Source organism: Gorilla gorilla, chromosome 7 (assembly GCF_029281585.2).
Source record: "Gorilla gorilla gorilla isolate KB3781 chromosome 7, NHGRI_mGorGor1-v2.1_pri, whole genome shotgun sequence".
NCBI classification, from domain to species: domain Eukaryota; kingdom Metazoa; phylum Chordata; class Mammalia; order Primates; family Hominidae; genus Gorilla; species Gorilla gorilla.
In genome coordinates, this window is record NC_073231.2 from 129,373,633 (window position 1) to 129,393,940 (window position 20,308).

General features: G+C 44.8%; 1 protein-coding gene across 1 annotated transcript in view; it reads right to left on the minus strand.

Moving 5' to 3' along the window:
* FBXO32 (F-box protein 32) overlaps positions 1-17,440 on the minus strand; it is a 38,314-nt gene extending 20,874 nt beyond the window's left edge. Inside the window, exons 1-4 of the mRNA XM_004047491.5 lie at positions 16,886-17,440; positions 10,677-10,789; positions 9,176-9,225; positions 7,881-7,973 (exon numbers count right to left, since the gene is read on the minus strand). Coding sequence (XP_004047539.1) covers positions 7,881-7,973; positions 9,176-9,225; positions 10,677-10,789; positions 16,886-17,001 — 372 coding nt within the window. The 5' untranslated portion in view covers positions 17,002-17,440. The remainder of the gene's footprint in view (positions 1-7,880; positions 7,974-9,175; positions 9,226-10,676; positions 10,790-16,885) is intronic.
* Positions 17,441-20,308: the final 2,868 nt, after the last annotated feature.

The window sequence follows — 20,308 nt, forward strand, 5'->3', positions numbered from 1 at the left end:
ATATGAGTTATAAGTGAATTTATGAATATGCATAAATTGAGAGTGCATGCTTAAGTTATTTTATACTATTAGGAGTCTATGCTCTAGTCTCTTAGTCTTCCCCCATTTCCATGGGAACCCTAATTTCTGTGGGTACCCTCCTACTTCTTCAAATACCCTACTACATCTAGGGTGGTGTGGGCATCTCCCACTTCTTCAGGTGGCCTCCTTTTTCTACACAGCCCCCTCCAATTCTGTGGCCATGTCCCCCCGTCTGTGAGTGTCCCCCACTTCTGTGGGCACCTAGACACTGCAGGATCTGCCTGTCTGAATGCTAATAATAATGACTAACAAGGCCAGAAATTCCAAGAGATACAGATTTCCTCCTGTGAAATCACTAACAGTTTAACCAGTCATTGAAGGACCCACCCTGTACCCTCAAAGTTAATGACCCCAGTACCAAGATGTGGTAGAGGCAGTTGGCTATGAAGTTTCAGAAGGGTGGGATCACAATCACTTCTGTGCATCATTTCTTTCTTCTTTTTATCTTTTTTTGAGACAGAGTCTCCCTCTGTTACCCAGGCTGCAGGATGGTGGCACGATCTTGGCTCCCGGGTTCAAGTGATTCTCATGCCTCAGCCTCCAGAGTAGCTGGGACTACAGCAGTGTGCCATCAACCCAGCTAATTTTTGTATTTTTAGTAGAGACGGGGTTTCACCATCTTGACCAGGCTGTTCTCGAACTCCTGACCTTAGGTGATCCGCCTGCCGTGGCCTCCCAGAGTGCTTGGATTACAGGTGTGAGCCACCACGCCCGGCTCTGTGCATCATTTTCAAATGGGCCCGTGGCTCTGCTCTTTTGACTTTATTGCTGCTGCAGTGGTTGGCCTTTTCTCCATCCCAGATAGCACCAGTTTAAAGCCCAGGTGGCCGAGGCCACCCTCCATCAGAGGGAGGCCTCTGCATGTACAGCCTCAAGTGAATCCAAGGTCACTGTGGCAGAGGAACCTGTGTGAAGGGGCCAGGATGCTGATGCACATCAAGGCCCACCAGGGGCTTGGCAACAGCATGCCCTTAATTTAAGGCATTGAGTTTAAATTTGAGTCATCGTGCCATATTCCAGCCTTTTGTTTGCCAAACCGCCAGTCAACTTAAACTAAAACATGTTTTTGGAAAATGCTTTCAGGGGTGGTAGGAATGCAGTAACTTGCTGGAAACATTCAAATGCACTTAGGGTGGTAACGCAGAAAAAAAATAAGAATGTGCATCAGTTTAGGTTGTGATGCTCTGCTGCAGAGGGACAAAGAAACTGGGGTTGCAAGCTTTTATTTGTCCTTCTTGATCCACTAGCACATATGGGTCAGTTTACTCCAGTGAGAAAATTGGTACTCAAGTTCTCCGTGACCTTTCTGGGCTGTTAATGGTAGCTACAGTTACTGTAGACTTGGGCTTATTCTCATTCTACAGAGAGAGCTAGGAGTAATCAGATCAAAGGTCATTCTGGCATTAAGAACCTCTCCTGTGATAGCCTGTGTGCATGTGTGCAAATATTTTAGTGGTGATAAAAGGCAGGCTCCATTTTGCATTTTGCCGTCTCAGCAATGCAGTCGAAAGGAGAGAGCACTGGAGCAGGAGTCGGAGAACCAGGCTTAGGTCCTGCCTTTATTCCACATCCCTTCCTGGGCAGGCAACCTTGTGCAAATCACCCAGTTCCCTGGCCTCTGCTTCCTCACCTCTAAAATGGGTTAACAACATCTGCCTACTGTACAGCTTGACTGTGCTTATCAAAGCACAGTAGATATACAAAGATGGAATTCGTAAACCACAAAGTAACAGATTTATAATTTGCTGGTTGATGGCATCTGGGGATGCCAGAGCCTGTTAGAAGTCATGATTTTCTGAAACACTGCTTGGCCAAGGTGCTGTTTCTTGTTTTTTTCCAGTGGCTTCCTCCTGCGTACTAGATAATATAGCCTCACACTCAAAGCCTCTTCTCAAGTCTGTCCAATGTCCTTTTCTAGCCATATTTAAATGAACAATCATCACTAGTGTTTATAAACTTCTTACCACACATGACTAACACTCATAAACTGCTTATCTGATTTAGTCCTCATCTTACCTAGGAGCAGGGTGCTATTGTCATCATTTCCATTTTACAGATGGGCGAGTGAAGCCTGACCAAGATCATAATAACCAGCTTGTGGCAACACCCTTCGATGATCTTTTTTTTTTTTGAGACAGAGTTTCTAAAACAACAGCCTCTGTCGCCCAGGCTGGAGTACAGTGGCGCGATCTTGGCTCACTGCAACCTTTGCCTCCCGGGTTCAAGTGATTCTCCTGCCTCAGCGTCCTGAGTAGCTGGGATTAACAGGTGTGTGCCACCACACCTGGCTAATTTTTGTATTTTAAGTAGAGATGGGGTTTTACCATGTTGGACAGGCTGGTCTTGAGCTCCTGACCTCAAGTGATCTGCCTGCCTCAGCCTCCCAAAGTGCTGGGATTACAGACATGAGCCACCACACCCAGCCCATGATCCTATATTCTAAAGCACACTGTGCTACTTCTGTCCATACTTGAATGTTCTGCTCACTGATCTCTGAACAGACCTTACAGCTGCCTGCCTCAAACCAGTTCCCCTGAGTTCTACTCCTACTCAAGACCAGTTCAAACCCCACTTTTTCCTTGAAGTCTTTCTTGAATATCCTGCCCACAGTGATGCTACCCTTCTGAAACTTCATAGCCTATCTGCCTCTACCACATCTTGGTTCTTTTCAAATTCATTCTCATGGTGTCAAGGTAGGTAACTTCTTTTAATGCATACTTCTCAGGCTATCAGTCAGACTGTATGGCAGGGGGCAATAATTTTTTTTTTCTGTAGAAATCCAGATAGTAAATACTCTAGGCTTGCAGGCTACAAGCTCTCTGTTGCTCAACTCTGAACCCAACTCTGCCATTTTGCACAAAAACAGCCATAGACAATACCTAATGAATGAGCGTAGCTGTGTTCCAATAAAACTTTATTTATGGATACTGAAATTTGAGCTGCACATAATTTCCATGTGTTATGAAACATTATACTCCTTTCAATTTTTTAAAACATTGAAAAACGTACAAATCATTCTTAGCTCATGGGCCATACAAAAACAGGTGGTAGGCTATTGACCTGAGGGATAGAAGTTTGCTGACCCCTGCTGCAGACCTTCAAGGTAGAGTCAGATCTATTTCATCTATTTCCCTCACTGGCTAGTGGCAGGGCCTGGAGAAAATAATACAGGTTTTGGAGGAGTGTAAGTTTGAATTCAAGTTCAAGCTCTGTATTACATTGTACTCAGCAATAACAGATACTAAATAACGGTTGCTTTCATGCCCTTTTAAAGTCATATTTTTTATTGGTACTGCTCAGTTTTTATCTTAATTCCATCTAATCCCAATAATGCAGTTTCTCAAGGGACTCACTAAGGACCAGGGGAACAGGGCAGTTGTTTGGGTAAATGTTGGTGTTTTCTGTCACTGAGCCTCACTGGGGAGAATATAAAGATTTTAAAAATGTACGACCATTCTAAGGACCTCAAAAGTTCCATTGCAAATAGGCAAATCTCTGTCCCCAACTGTATCTGGCCTATGAATTGAGTCTTGAAGTTTTAATCACCCTGGAAAGATGGTTGCATATGCTAAAATCCTACTTAACTTTCTGAAAAGTAAGTTACATTGCATTTTGAAATTTATATAACACTTTCACACCCACTGCCTTTATTTTTACATTTTATTTTTTCATTCTCATAAAAATGCTTCAATACAGGTATGGTTATCCTAGATTTACAGTTTAGAGAAGTAAAATGATTGATTTGCAGAAGGTACTACAAAAAAAGAAGCTTCGAACTTTGAGCTGGAATATAGGAGGGGCTGTCCTCTTTCCATCACTAAATTCCTGATGGACCACAGTACACGCCCCAGAAGTCATATCTAGAGTTTAATGTCTCAGTGCACTTTGTTTAAAAATTCTCATTAATATGCAAAACATAATATCTGGGCTCCAAAGTAGTTTCTGAGCTGGTCTGTAAACTTGAAAACTGATTGGGATCACCAGGCAGATATTTTAAAAGTAGCAATGCCTGGGTACCACCTTCAACTAATTAAATCGGAAGCTCCAGAGGTGGGCTTCTGTAGTCTAACAAGCTTCGAAGGTGATTTAAATGTGCAGCCAGGGCTGAGAACCACTGGGGTCACAGCAGGCTCACTGCAGAGCCATTACGTGGGTGATGGTCTCCGAAACCTTCTCCTGGTTGACTTGATGCCCAAGACTCACTAGATCCTCTGACCTCTCTGTGGCCTGGTTAGTCAGCACTCACCTACTCATGGTTACAAACTTCCAGTCTGACTGGCTCGGCCTCTGGAATCCTTCCAGCTCCCCAAGGGAATTTCCAAAATGTGTTGGTCTTGAGGTATAGGGTAAACTATGTTTTAAATGTCCTTCCACAAGTAGGTAAGTTGCTGCTTCTAGAGATGTGAAATCTTTCAAACACATAGCTAGAACTGTCTTTATGTCATTGGGGCTGTGTAGGGGAGGGAGCAGGGCCAATGCATGTAGCTTGTAGCCAGTGAAAATGATGTAGAAATGTTATATAAACATCTTTCTAAGTTATAGTAAAAAATTTTCTGACTCTAAACATTCGTGAAATTTTCATGCTGAGTGATAAAAATGATAATATTTTGAGATAGCAGTGTTAGCCATCTCTTTTATTACCTCTGCATGTCTCTTTTTTGGAAGATGACAACCAGCATGAACATAACAGATTTTCAGAAAATGTATTTGGCTCTCAAGGCTTTGAATGTTTTGTTTTGTTTTGTTTTTTTTCCAAATGGCCCTTAAAATCAGTTTAGCTCCTTAGCAAAACCAGTAATCATTGTAGCATTTAAACACCATTAGGTCAAAGTAGTACGATGGGGATAATATACTGGCAAGCTACTTTGCAGAGTTGGTTTAAGGATAAGAATCTATGAGACGTATACTGAGTTCCTAAGAAGGAAAACCTCAAAACACAGTGGCTATCATTAAAATGTTTTAAGTTCTTCATAAAAATAACATATTATTCCTCAAATTACAGAGGTCTCTAATAGTGATGGGGAAAAATTGTTCTTTGCAAAATAGAAATATTTTTCCACTATTTCTGAACCTAACAACTTTGAAAGCATTCAGCAGTTTCTCTAAGATTATTTAAAGCAAAGTGCTCATGATGTATTTTACCATTAGATACTCTTAGATACGTGTTCTCTGTGCTGAGTCTTAAGCAATTGCCAGATTCACCAATTAGTTTTTTAAAAGTAGAAAACATTTTAATCAACTCAACTGAAAAGCGTTTTAGGGGGAAATCAATAATTTTGGTAAGTGGGTAACAGTAAACATTAGTGGCTGACTTTGCACAGTAGATAGATTCTAGTGTCCAAAGTGCTTCTGTTTATATCACTGAGTTTCCCCAGCTACCCCGGGAAGTTGAGGTAACTCATTCTTACTGAGAAGGAAACCACGTCTTAGCGAGGCTGAGACACTTTGAAATCAGTGGAGCTGGGACCTGCCCTCAGGCTATTTTACTTCAGCTCCTCTGCTCACAGAGAACTCATGGTAGCAGTTAAAAGTGTAGACTCTGACTGCCCAGATTTCAAGTCTTGATTTCATCCCTCTGTGATCATGGACAAGTCATTTTATCTTACTGTACTGCCATTTGTTTAAAGAGAGATAATAAAAGCACCCATATTTTAAAGGGTTATTGAAAAGATAAAAGGTGAAAATGAACATATTGATGAAATAGATTTTCACTATCATGATGCTTGTTCCTTGCTTTATTTCTTGTAAAAGGAAAAGCAGGTAGAAAGGAAGACCATCTAAAAACTGACCATTTTGAAGATCAGTTTGTAATAAGACATCAGATCTAAGTGTCTTCCTCTAATACCTAGAAGATGGAAACTATTTGTATTCTTAGCAATGGAAGTTTCCAGATCATCCTGGGCCCATTTCCAACCAGCCTAGACTAGTCTGTGGGCCCTAGGAGGACTAGGTGACCTCCGTGAACTTGCAGAGTCACACTGAATGGCATGAACATTTCACCCAAGAAGGTCTCTTATTTTTATCCCTTTTGGATTGGAAGAAGAGCTTAGCCGAAGAGTGAATAGATCTGCTCGTGTGGTCACAGGCTCAGCTCACAGCTCCTAACCTGCTTCTTGCAGGCCTGCGTTTTTATCAGGTCACTTTGGACAGCCAAGCCTGCATCTGCCCAGATGACAGGTGAAGGATCCAGGCCTCAAGGGGCCTTGAATGTCATCACCCTGGCTGAGCCTCTGCAATCATCTGACTCAGTGACATGGCACCGAGAAGCACAACAACCCAGGAAAAAGAAAATAAAAACCAAACCAACCACACCCACAGGGGGAAAATTCCCTCCTACTTCTAAGCCTAAAACCCAAACAGCTGCTACCTCCCAGGTTGACTGCTGACAAAAATACACAAGGGAGCTTTGGAGGGCAGGCAAGGGGAACAAAATAATAAACCAATTAGAAATAATAATGTGACAGTCATGGTTAAGCTGACTTGCTTTACTACCTTCATCATTAATATTTTGCTCATTAACTTTTTCTTTTTTGAGACAGAGTCTCGCACTGTCGCCCAGGCTGGAGTGCAATGGCGCCATCTCGCTCACTGCAACCTCCGCCTTCTGGATTCAAGCGATTCTCCTGCCTCAGCCTCCCGAGTAGCTGGGATTACAGGCGCCCACCACCACACCTGGATAATTTTTTTTTGTATTTTTAGTAGAGACGGGGTTTCACTATGTTGGCCAGGCTGGGCTCGAACTCCTGACCTCATGATCTGCTTGTCTTAGCCTCCCAAAGTGCTAGGATTACAGGCATGAGCCAACGCACCCAGCCTTTTTTTTTTTTTTTTCTCAAAATACGGTTTAAAATGGAAAGCAACAGATCCAGTCAGATATTTTTTTTTTTTTTTTTTTTTTTTACATGGAGTCTCACTCCTGTTGCCCAGGCTGGAGTGCAATGGTGCAATCTCAGCTCACTGCAATGTCTGCCTCCTGGGTTCAAGCGATTCTCCTGCCTCAGCCTCTCAAGTAGCTGGGATTACAGGCACTGCCACCACGCCCGGCTAATTTTCTTGTATTTTTAGTAGAGACAGGATTTCACCATGTTGTCCAGGCTGGTCTCAAACTCCTGACCTCAGGTGATCCGCCCGCTTTGGCCTCCCAAAGTGCTGGGATTACAGGTGTAAGCCACCGCGGCCGGCCAAAACAGGCAGTTTTAAGCTTTAGGTGGACATGGGACTGAATACTGTTATCACATGGGGGTGGAAGGGAACCACAGGCACAAAACACGGAGGTGCTTTAACTCATCCCGTTTTGTGGCCTCATCTGAGAATGCCTTGGGGGTCCCCCAGAGTCAGCTGAAGTAGGACAAGAGGGAGACAGTGAGAACAGTCAGAGATGCAGGGTTTTGAAACAGTCCAAAGTGCTTTAGGGCTTGCTTCCTGCTGAATTCTCTCTTGCTAAGGCTGTTGCCAGGGCCAGCGTTGCCTGTGACATGTTCCCATGTATCCACAGGGTGGGCTCGGAAGGGGCTTGGTGTGAAATCTCACTTGAAGAGAATGGCTCTTTAACCGACTCACTGGGGTATTATGGCGGCCCCTGCCCATCCTGGCCAATCTCAGGGACATCCTAGTAGGACTCACTTAAGAACCTGAAGTACGTTGGGGAAGAAGGAGATTGAGGGGTCTGTTTTCTGCTTGCCTCAAAATTCTTAGGGTCCTAAAAAGTAATTTTTTGGGGAAACTACTTCAAGACAATCCAAAGAGATGATTCAACTTGGGAAAGAGCCTGGATGAGCCTTTAGGCACTTGAGACTTACCCGGACCACGTAGTTAAATCTTCTGGAATCCAGAATGGCAGTTGAGAAGTCCAGTCTGTTGAAAGCTTCCCCCAGGGTGCAATATCCATGGCGCTGAACATGAAAACAAAGGCACAGAAGTTACTCCTGCCATGCAGAGGTCATCCAAGTAAGAATGAGCCAGTCAGAACAACCCAACTGGATTTTGCTGAATGAGCTTGATGCCTGTCTTAGGTGACCTGGGGCACTGGCTTCTTTCCTGTACCCACAAGCCCTTGAGAGCCACCAAGATGGGTAACACAGCCAGCAGCTGCCTCAGTCAGCCCCTCACATGTCAAACACCCCCTTTTCGTGACTTGTACCATTTGGGACCTTGCTTATAATTTTTCCACATATTAGTCTGGAAAAATCATAAGTAATTGCTTATTCAGGAAAGACTGGGAGCAGGATACGGGACATGGGAGGCCATGATGGTTGGTGACTGTAACGTACTCCTGGGAGGAGAATTAGACCTACCTGCGCCAACTGTGTCACCACCTTGCCTTATACCAATAGTGCTTTTCTCACTGTGATCATCAGAAGTGTTTATAAGGTTTTGGGAGGAAGCAAAAGAAGTTTTGATCTTTTAACCTATGAACACAGAGGGAATTGGGAGTATAAAGTCCCAGCTCTGCTCTGAGTATCTGGGTGGTCTTGGGAATATCAGTGACCCCCCTCTGGACCTCAAATCACAGAGGGGACTAGATGTTCACTGAGGTCCCTGACAGTCATAGAAATTCTTTCATATTGCCTGTATCCTAGTTATTTTAGCAAATGCCTGTGCAGAGAGAAAATATACATAAAAGGGCTTTATAAAGTACCATACAAATGTAGTTATTATAATGTCTTGTCCCCTCCCACATCACACTGAGCAGGCACTGAAAACTTCTACTATATTTAGTGATTAGCGCTTCCAGGACTGAAATTTAACTGAGTTGAAGTCCAAAGAGATCTTAGAACAAAAGGGAGACCTTGCCCTGAGGCAAAACCCAGGACAATATAATAATATGGTTGAGATGGGCATGTCAATCTTTATAAAGCACTTTTACATACATAATCTCATTGAACGACTAGAGGGTCCACCTAGTGACTTTTGCTTCTTTCTCTCTCTGTTCTAAACTCTGATGGTTGGCTAAATAATAGACTAATAGCTGCCATGTCCCACATCCAAGAAGACTCTCATGATCCGAAGTAATTTCCCTCCCTACCATATCCCTCCCTGCGCTATCAGGAAGGGTAAGGTTCAGTATAACTTAGTAAATGAATGGGATGCTCACCTCTTTAGTACTTCCTTTGTGAACATAGATCCATTTTTCTTGGTGGAAATCTACAGAGACAAAAAGAATACACAGCTTTAACTTCCACAACATGCTCAAGATTTAAGACATTTCATTTCATTTATTCCAAAGTTTTAAAAGTTTTGACAAAAAAGATAAGGACTCTACTGACAACTGAAGTTTCAAGTGCTTAATTTCTGCAGTGTAGAAATACTGGAGCTATAAGTTGCTTTGTCTGAAGCACTCTAAATCTTTGAGAGCCAGATTTCATATACCAAAGCTCCAAACTATTCTTTTTTTTTTCTAAAGCATTATGCCATAAGAAATTACAGGCCAGATGCAGTGGCTCATGCCTGAAATCCCAGCACTGTGGGAGGTTGAGGCAGGCGGAACACTAGAGGTCAGGAGTTCGAGACCAGCCTGGCCAACATGGTGAAACCCCATCTCTTCTAAAAATTCAAAAATTAGCCAGGCATGGTGGCGGGCACCTGTAATCCCAGCTACTTGGGAGGCTGAGGTAGGAGAATCACTTGAACCCTGGAGGCAGAGGTTGCAGTGAGCCAAGATTGTGCCACTGCACTCCAGCCTGGGCGACAGAGCGAGACTCCGTCCCCCCGCAAAAATGAAATTAGGCTTTGACAGACTGAGTTACGTGCTGTGAACAGAGGGGGGTAGATCGCTTGAGCCCTGGAGTTTGAGACCAGCCTGGGCAACATGGCGAAACCCTGTCTCTACTAAAAACACAAAAATTAGCCGGGTATGGTGGCAGGTGCTTGTAATCCCAGCTACTCAGGAGGCTGAGGCATGAGAATCACTTAAACCCGAGAGGCGGAGGTTGCAGTGAGCTAAGATCATGCCACTGACTCCAGCCTGGGTGACAGAGCAAGACTCTGTCTCAAAAAACAAAAACAAACAAAAAACACCAAAAAAAAAAAAACCCCTAATACTCAAGTACAAGTTTATTTTAAATGCCAAACCTGAAACTTATATAAGTCCATGAAAATCAAACAGATAACATGAGGAAAACATGCATTCCAGATAAAATAACCTGTAATTCCTGCTATTAATACCACTTTATATTCTCTGCTGATACTTACATATAGTATCTAGAAATGTTAATAAGATTTATACAAGGAAAGAGGGAGAAAAATCTGTTTTCAAAGCCTCAAAACAGTTCAAAATAAAAGTACATACTGGAACTGATTCAGCTGACCACATCACTGTAAAATAACCTATGTCAAATACAAATGACTAGCAGGAAAAAAAGGCCCTCAACTAGCAACTGACTTACAAACAAGACTATAAAGAACATGTTAATCTTGCTTGTAAAATGCACAGCCAGGTTTCTGAGTGCTAAGATCTCAGTAACCTCTGTCAGTGACACACAGTAAAACACTGAGGCAGATGTGTGACATGGGAGGTGTTATTTTTTTTTCATCCAAGAACCAATCATAACTATCTCCAAACAGCTTTTTTCTGAAGTTCAAAACAAATGGCTTACACTGAGTTTTGGTTTTGCTATTCAGCATGTCCTTCTTTCTCTTCTTGGCTGCAACATCATAGTTCAGGCTGTTGAAAAGATTCTCCTTATTGTATACCTCCTTGTTGCAGTAACTATGAATAACAGAAGACAAAGAGGATGAGCTGTAACAGCTATACATGAACCTGAGCTGTTTCTATAAATAACTCACTGAGTTATAAGACAAACAAACATACAGGCTTCTCAAACAAAATAAAACAATAAAATGATCACTCAAAGAAAAAAAAGTCTATACAGTCACAGGCTTCTCCTTTAGGATGAAACATGTTCACATCTGTGGGGAAGGCAGGGATGGGAGCTTCTGCTTCTTTTGAATTCCCTAACAGTGCCTTGCATTGTAATTTGACACACAGCACTCCACTCTTCAACTAAGAGCAATGCAGAGTACTACCATATTACTTTAAACAAAAATGACGAATGGGGGGAGGGGTGATTACTGGTATCGCTGTACTACACAATGCCTTCATTTTGCAAAAGCATCTACCCCAAGCTGCTGCTGCTTCTTTAGAAAAAAAAAAAAAGTTTCATTGAGATAAACTTCACATACCATACAATTCATCCATTTAAAGTATACTTAAGCTGCTTTTAAGTAGCATCCTTCTAACATGTCTTTAAAACACGATCATGTTTACAAAAATCTGACTTATAAACTCCATTTCTAGGAGATGCTTTGGGTGTAGTGCCAGTTGCTTAGGTTTTATGTAGTGCCTTGACTAAAACACACTAGGCATCATGCTGTGAGGTGAAGACCTTGGGTCTTGACTATACAAGGTAAACTTATAATTGATAAATTTATAAGGGCTGAACAGACTTTGGATGTACCTGCCTAATTCACAGGTCACTGAAGGATGGGCAGGCTCATCTCGGGCCAGATGCTTATTTGCCTCAGTGGGCTGAGCAATCATTTGAGGGGTAATGAACTATTCTACTATACAATGTAACTTCAAAGTAAATCTCTGAATAATTTCCACAGAAGGAATGCAGGAGAAATACTGAGGTATGATAAGATAGGTTCCCTAACTCCCTCAACCCCCACAAAGTATGTAAAACAGGATTTATAATGCCAACTGGTAAAACATAAATTAGGGTTTTTTTTTTTTTTTTTTTTGCTATACCACCGATATTTTATACTCCTTTAATGTTCTGAGTTTCTCTGCTGAATTTAAAATGTAACTTGATTTACATCTTTTTCGGATATACATCTGTTGGGTACAATTATGTACATCTGCACTTCTCTATTTCCTTGGCATTGTGTAAATGGTAGAAGAGAAAAGATTTGAAGCAACTTCTAGTATCTTTTTGTTATTAATACAATAGTCTCTCAAGTAGCACTTCGGTTAGTATAAGTATCTTGCTAATATGCTTACATGTGACATCTCCAACAATATACTCAGTGTTGCTTTTCTGGACTCTTAAGGACAAACATGATAAATAATCATTTGTTAATCTTCCTTCATAAGGCCGTGCTTAATACCATTTATTGAGTTTCCTACTAAACTCAATAGCCTTCTCCTTTTCATTCAGGGAAACAGGATATTTTTAGGTTTCAGATAGAGTCCTGCAGAAATGTCCTCTCAGAGGCACCTTCAAAAGCAAGCCAAGGATGAGTGTTTTGGGCCAGGCTTTGTATAACACATGAGTGTGTTTCTGTCTATTTGCATGACTATAGGGGTACAGAATCACTGACCAGCTGATTATCTGCTCCAAGGTCAGAAGGAAAAGAGGGACAGAACAAAGAACAGAACTGAATTCCTGAGGCTAACTTAAGACATTTCAATCAACGTTGAGAAAAACAGCAAACGATGGAAGGTCATTTGAGTGGTCCAGGATGTACCACAGCTGAGAACAGCTTTAGAAAGCAAAGCTAGAACATTTTGTGTGCAAAAATACCACATGAAGGCTTACTTAGAAAGAACACACACAACCCCCACAAACAACAAAAACCTACAGTATAAATTCCACATGTAGAGAATCATAAAATGAGGTTGTCTTATTCTCAACATTTAAGGTTCAGTAGCAGATTTTCTGAGCCTGGGCCATAGATTGTGATCATTACTTAGCAAGTTCAAATATTTAGATTTCATCTTACTCTTTTCCAATTGAAAACGTTCTTTAAAGGAATTGGAGCACTCACTTTCCTCAGAAGCTACAATAACCTGCTTTAAGCCTGAGTGACTCATTTCAAAAGCTAGTTTAGAAAGAATTTTACATAATTGATGATGTTCTCTCACCGTAGAATGTAGAAAAGTTTTAACCAAAGAGAAACCCTATATTTTCACTTGGTATTAGGTTTTAGATTCCAGAGGAAGGGCCTGGAAAGAAGGGCTATGGGGTTTATTTGTGTTGCCTACTTATATGTTTTCTTTTAAGCAACAATATATTCAGTTAGAGGCTATTTTGAGAGTTCAATTGTGTCCTTTTCAAGAAAATGCAAAGCCAATGGAAAATCACAACTGAAATTTTTAACAAGAAAAACCACCACCATTTAGGAATTGGAGCACAGGATTTTTTTTTTTTTTTAATAAGCAAAACCATCTCAACGAGGCTGCTTTCTTCACTAAATTCAATAATAGCCAGCAAGTCGCTATTTTGTAGTCACTATTTACTAATCTTGATTTTTATAGGCACAGGCCTAGAATAAGAAAAAGATCCACTCCACAGCCCCACATTACCACATACCAAGATACTTTAAGGCAACTTTTTAAAAATGTAGAAAAAATTCAAAATCAGACCATAAATAAGTCTGTTTTGGCAGCAGATAAAGAAGGGAATGAAAAAAAAAATAAAGCCCTATTTCTCATTTCATTTGCAATAAAAACCATTTAAGAAGCTGTGACGTGCCTCCAGAGGTTTAATTGTAGTTATATAGCCTGATTAAAGCCAGTAGAGATTTCTACACCAATTTACTGATGCATTTCTAGATCGCCACACTCACAAGGCTAGCACCCGGAATGCTCTGGTGAAACAAATAGCCTAGTGTATAACGCTCATAGAACAGTGCCTTGCACACAGTAAGCACTCATAAAATCTTAACTATTATTTTTATCCAGGCACCAAGGTAAACTTCCTGCTTCCGGGTCCAGCCTTAGCTATACAGTAAAGCAACATTTGAGTCAGTCTTCAATGACAGAAGTGTAGGCTTAGAAAAGAGTGGCAGAGGCTCAGACAGCTTAGGTTACTCATCCTGGGGGTGGGCGGTGAGGGGGTGGTTGCTGAGGAGGGCTGTGCGGGTGCCTGAACCACCACTTCCTTGAAGCATTCTTGGATCATCCCAATTCACGCCAAGCTCTTTCCTTGCATTTTCAATCTGCCCCAGCATATTTAACACTTGCCATTCCCCTTCTATTTTATATAATTTCAACATTTTTGAGAAGGGGTCCTGCTTTAAGCTTATCTTAAATCCTCCCATGATCTCACTCCTGCACACATGGCTGGGACCGGATTTGTAACATTCTACACTGGAGAAGGTTGGAGTCCTAGACCACAGAGAAGATGGCCAGCTGAGTCCAGAATAGGTGTGCTGTGTGGACAAGACTTGGTCAACACGAAACAATAACCCCAGGCTGAAAACCACCAAATGCATCCTTCATCCCGGGCTCTTGTTTGGGCCGTTTGCAGAATGGTCTGTGGAATTAGAGAAGTCAGTCTACCATGTCTCTGTAGTTCTCTGTTTCACGGTCCCTCCCCGCTTAAGGGCCTGCCTTTTGTTTTCTCATAACAGGAGAGGCATTCAGCTTCACCTGTGCAGGCAGGCACGCAGCCCAAACCTGACATCACGGGGAAACATCACCAAGACCAAAAACAGTGAGGATATTTGAGATGACAAACCCAGACCACAGAAGGCCAACTGCTTTTAAGAAGTTGCAGGCTTCTCATGCTAAGCAGGGAAGGGATTGTTTACAGTTGCTGGAAAAAAAAAAAATACCCTGCAAACAAACAGCCAGCTGCTTTGCTAGGAGGCTACCAAATGATTCCTAAACGCTGACTCAAAGGACCACAGGTGGTCAGTATATCAATGACTATTTGTGGTAATGATGATGGATGTGACAGCTCCAGCTCAGGTGTGAAATGGGAAGAAAAAGGGGCTCATGAACAGGACACGGGAGGGGGGCTGTGCAGGAAACCACCTGATTCCAGCCCAGTCTAAACTTTTGTGGTAAGTTAAGACCATCTTCAGGTCTTTCATACTGTGAAGACAGAGATACCACTATTTCTAAAGGAGAGTGACACCAGTTTCTCTCCTGATGCCGGTATAGGGTATTTTAAAACAAATTTTAAATTTTTATTTATTTTTAGAGACAGGGTCTCGCTCTGTGGCCCAGGCTGGAGTGCAGTGGCACGGTCATGACTCGCTGCAGCCTTGAACTTCTGGGCACAAGCCGTCCTCCCACCTCAGCCTCCCGAGTAGGGTGAGTATTAATACGACCCTACATTTTAAATCTTCTGCTGAACTCAATCATCTGTTCTCCACTGAGGAGCATCCTGCAATTATATTTGGGTGAGCGGCTGTAACATGACTCTTCAGACCCTTTCGGCACTTTTCTAGAAAGAACCTGAACTTGTATACAGAAATAAAGTACCAACGTATTAGACCATTGTCCTTAGGAACAAGGAGGAAGGAAGGAAGTTTCCCATTTTGTTGAGGGAGAATAATTTAGGCATAATTGGTAACTCCAGCCAATAAAAGACATAGTCTGTCAATAGCAGTTGGTCTTACTTTCCCATAGATAAATTACCTGATTTTACGTAAATAAGATTTCCTTATGGTGGTCCCTAAACTACCCTGGGACGGCCTCCAAGTAACTCCAACATAAATGGTTATATGCTGGTGGTTAATACGCTCAAGTCTCTCCGGACAGACCCCCAGAATTAAATAATGTCTTTCTTTACATTGTGAGACAATGGGAATTTGATGCATTACAAATCACAAACAAATGGGAGGCACGGGAGTTCAAGTTGCCAGAATAACCACATTTTCTTGATAGTTTTCTCAAAATTTATTGCCAATGCTTCATCCAAGCAACGACTGGTAAATCTCAGTAAGCGGGAACCTGGCCTAGAAACAGAATTCTCCATTGAAGTCAATTTAAGGGTGCAGGGGCCCATGGTTTTAACCAAAGGTGGCAGGAAAAGGCTCCCAAGGGTGACTCTGGCTGCACCAGTCCATTCTGGAATCACTTTCATCGCCCCCCCTCACCGGGCTAAATGCTGAGAGTCTCTGAAAGTCAACTGTCGAGGTCAGGGGCTGAGAAATTCCAGGCTACCTGGCGTACTAGCCGGCGCTGGCATCGTTAGCCAAGCTGAACAGGGAGCGCAGCGGACCTCAGGTTTCCCACCAGACCACAGAGCTCAGGTGAGGCCACGAATCCAGAGGCTCACCGGGGCCAGGCAGGCTTTTCGCAGCTGACGGGCACCCCTGGAAACGGAGTGCACTCTATACAAAGCAGACCGACCGAGAGGGCCACCGAGGAAACAGGTGCAAGAGCCCTGTCCTCCCAGAAGCAGAGCTCTTGTGGGTTTCATCCCCTGCCCGCTTCCCTCCTTTGCACCTCTGCAGCCCCAAGCCTCCACCGCTCGCAAGTCCGCCCAGTAAGCGGCTGCCCCAGGGACCATCTGGCCGTCCCTTCCTGGTTACTCATCCTCCCGGCCACTTCGTGGTTGCCCGTGCCTGGGCAGGGCCTGGAAGCGCTCCAGGCGGGACCTGCGTCGGATCCCGTCACCCGTCGCGTCCACAGCGCTTGGGCGCTGGGAGCCGGGCCACCCCGCGGTGAAGGGGCTCAGCCCACCCGCCCGCGCCCCCACACGGGCAAAGTGCGCGACTCCCGTGTCCTTAAAGCAGGGACCACTAAAGCTGTGTGATTAAGTTTGAGCGAACGTTTGGGGACACGATCCGCGAACGTCATCAGACTCTCAGAGGGACCAGGTGTTCTGTAAGGAGTCGTGTCCACTTGGAGACACTGACCTTGAACAATAAGAGAAACCGAATTCCCTGTCTCCGGTGGTCCGAAGACCTCTGCAGAAATCGGGCCCCGTAGTCCCACCCTCCGGGTCAGGGTCTCCCTCCTCAGCCCGCTCCAGCCCTGCCTGCCCCTCATTCGCCGTCCCTGCGCCCCCCAGACCAGCCCGGGTCAGTTTCGCGGGGGCTGGAAGTTGGTAGCGGGTCCCCTCACCTGCTGAGGTCGCTCACGAAACTGCCGCTCTTCTCATCCAGGAAGCGCTTCCAGCCGTCGGCCGTCTTCACCCAGCTCTGCCCGGGGGACCGCCAGTCCTGCCCGAGGAATGGCATGGCACCGCGAGCGGACTAGACGGATGGGGAGACGGGGCCGGCCTGGTGGCCTCGGGGACGTCCCACCCGGGGCGGATGCTCCGGGTGCGGGGGCCCGCGACGGGGGCGGCCTTGCGGCGGGAACGGCGCGGGGCACCCTGCGGGGCGGCGGGCGCGGAGAGGATCTCAAGCGCTGCAGGCTCCGGGAGTGCTGCGCGGCAGTAGCTGCCGCAGTATTTATCCCCGCAGCCGGCCGCAGCTCTTTGTTGCCGGAAGAGCCGCCTGCTCTTAGCCCGGCCCCCCGGCCCGGAGGCCACGTGGCTTTGTTTATGGGCTCGGCTTGTTTTCCGAGGCGCCTGCGGCTCACGCTCCCCTCCCGGTTGCACAACCGCGCCGGTGGAAACTTGAAGCGGTGCTGCCAGGCCGGGTCCCCCGCCGCCCCTGGCACCTCCGCGCGCCCTCCCCGCCCCCAGGACACCGTTGTCCCAGAGCGAGGCCCGGCGCTCGGAAAGATGCGCCCGGGTCTCCTGCAGCTCCCGGGCTGACGGGGTGCAGGGAGGGGGCCGGAGCGGCGTCTGGGTCCCTGCGGGGTGGGCGTGAGGAGCAGGGCCAGCCCCCTCCTGCCCCCGAGCTGTCAGGATCGACCTCCGCAGCCAGATCAGCCTCCCGGGCGGTCCGCAGAGCTGGGGCCGGCACCGCGCGGCCGGGCGGAAAGTAGGGGGCGCAGCCTCCTGACCTCGCTCACTGCCCCAACCCCGCCCTAGCGCGAGGGGGTCGGAGCGGGGAGGAAGGACAGCCTCCCAGCCCTCCAGGCCCCTTAGCTGTCACTAACCAGTCCTTCAGGCCTGCCCCTGGGGCAGCAAAGGAGGGGAAGGAGAGGAAGCCCTGGGATCTGGTTCCCGCAGGTTGGGAGTGGAGAAAAAGAACAGCGCCCCTATCCTACCCGAACCCTCTAAGAGACGGGTTAAATGATGTACCCAGGGCCAATGCTACAGTACAATCTGAAACTACCCTGTTTGCTTTTACTTTTTGTTGTTGTTACAACAATCTACCCCTGTCTGCAGTGGGAACTCCATGAGAGCTGGTCTGTCTTGTTCCAGAGGCATTTCAGCCCCTGCACCCTGCCAGGCCCAGTGCAGGCCTTCAGCAAATATTTGTGTGAATAAATGAATGGATACGGGAGGCTGCTGGCATGAGGGTGGCTTCTTGCCCTTCGTCACCTCTAGTTATGATGCTTTACAGCCTGGTCTATTTGGCAATTAGTTTGCAGAGGACTGCAGCAGCAGAGTAAAAATCCCATACTCAAGCATTAGCTTCAAACTTGATTCTTCCGTTCTCCTTTCTCTGCAGCCATCAATATCATCTCGTCCATTGACTCGGTGTAATCTTTAAGGCTCAGGCAAAGAAATTGTGTGTGCCCTATGAGGCTACATGTTGGACTGGGAAGATGTTTTTAATAAAGTTTGTTTTCAAGTAGCCAGAGCTTTCTGATTTAGATTTCCCACCGTAAATAATTTATTAGTGTAGTAATAGTAAAAAAAGCTTGTAAAAACATTGAAGAAGTCCCAAACAAATGTTAAACACTGTGATGGTGCTAACAAATGAGGCAGTGTTGGGTCTGGTCTCTGTTGGAGGGAATTGGTATCTGCATAATTAAGGGATGTGATTATTATTATTATTATTTTTGAGACAGGGTCTCATTGTGTCACTCAGGCTAGAGTGAGTGATCATGGCTCACTGTAGCCTCAGCCTCCCCAGCTCAAGCGATCCTCCCACCTCGGCCCCAGTCTCCAGTAGCTGGGACTACAGGCACTCACCACTGCACCAGGCTAATTTTTTATATGTTTTGTAGAGATAGGGTTTTGCTATCTTGCCCAGGCTAGTCTTAAACTCCTGGGCTCAAGTGATCCTCCTTCCTTGGCCTCCCAAAGTGTTGGGATTACAGGCGTGAGCCACCATGCCCGGCTGGGATGTGATTATGAACAACGTGTGTTAGTTATGTATTAGTAAGCTGGCTACATACCTGTAGAGACCACAGTGGGCCAGAAGGTAGAAGATTTGAATTCTAATTCTGCTGGAGCAGCATACTACCTGTCCTCCCTTGGATGAATGACTTAAACTCTTAGGGCCCCATTTACTTAACTGTCAAGAAAAAATGGAGCCAATAATGCCTACCTTTCAGGATGGTTTAAAAGCTGTGGTAGATTGAATTATTAGTACCCATTCTTCCCTCCTTTCCAGTAGCGTCATGTACCCACACTTTTTGGTGATGTGTATTTTTCTAATTCTTGACAATGGGCTTGGCCATGTGACTGGCTTTAGCTAATGGGATGCTGATGGATATGATGTGAGCAGAGGATCTGATGTATGTACTTGCCTGGTTGGTCTTGATGTTTTGTGTGTTCACCTGCTCCATGAAAAGAGCATACCCTGAGTAGCCACTGCTCCTGGGGTGGCTTGAGTGACATCCATGTGTCCCAGGATGTGACACATGGAGCAGACACTCCAGTTGACCTCACAGATGTGTTAGCAAGAAATAAATGTGTCTTGCTGATGCCACTGAGATTTTTGTGATTTACTGTTACACAGCATTATTGTGTCAATAGCTGACTACTATAAAGGGTTGAGTGGCTCAAAGTTTCTTTAACTTCTAAAATTCAAGCACAAATAGGAAATTACAATTATTTTTGTCCTTGTCTTTTTGTCTAATAACTAATCTTAGGAAGCCTCAGTGTTTGTCTCTAGTCCTTCAGCTTTCTGTTCCTTAAAACAAACAAACACAGAATTGTTGCTATCATATCTTAATGCAGGCTTCTTCTGAAGTATGATTGACTGTTTTAGATTTCTCTCACCATAAAAAAATCTAATTTGAGACTTCTTTTTTTTTTTTTTTTGAAACAGAGTCTTGCTCTATCACCCAGGCTAGAGTGTATGGGTGTAATCATGGCTCAGTGCAGCCTTGAACTCTTGAGCTCAAGTGATTCTCCTGCCTCAGCTTCCTGAGCAGCTAAGACAACAGGCGTGCATCACCATGCCTGGTTGATTAAAACATTTTTTTTTTTTGGAGAGATGGGGTCTTGCTATGTTGCTCGGGCTGGTCTCAAACTTCTGGCCTCAAGTGATCCTCCCGCCTTGGCCTCCCAAACTACTAGGAGTACAGGCATGAGCCACCATGCTCAGCTAACACTTATTTAAACATGGTTTCTACTGGGAAGTTTTGTAATGCTGGACCCCTCAAGATAAAGAACTTGCTAGGCTATGTCCAGAACAGTTACCTTCAAATCAGATGGGGGCTTGACTTTGCAAAGACTCTGTGATTGTAAGCCCT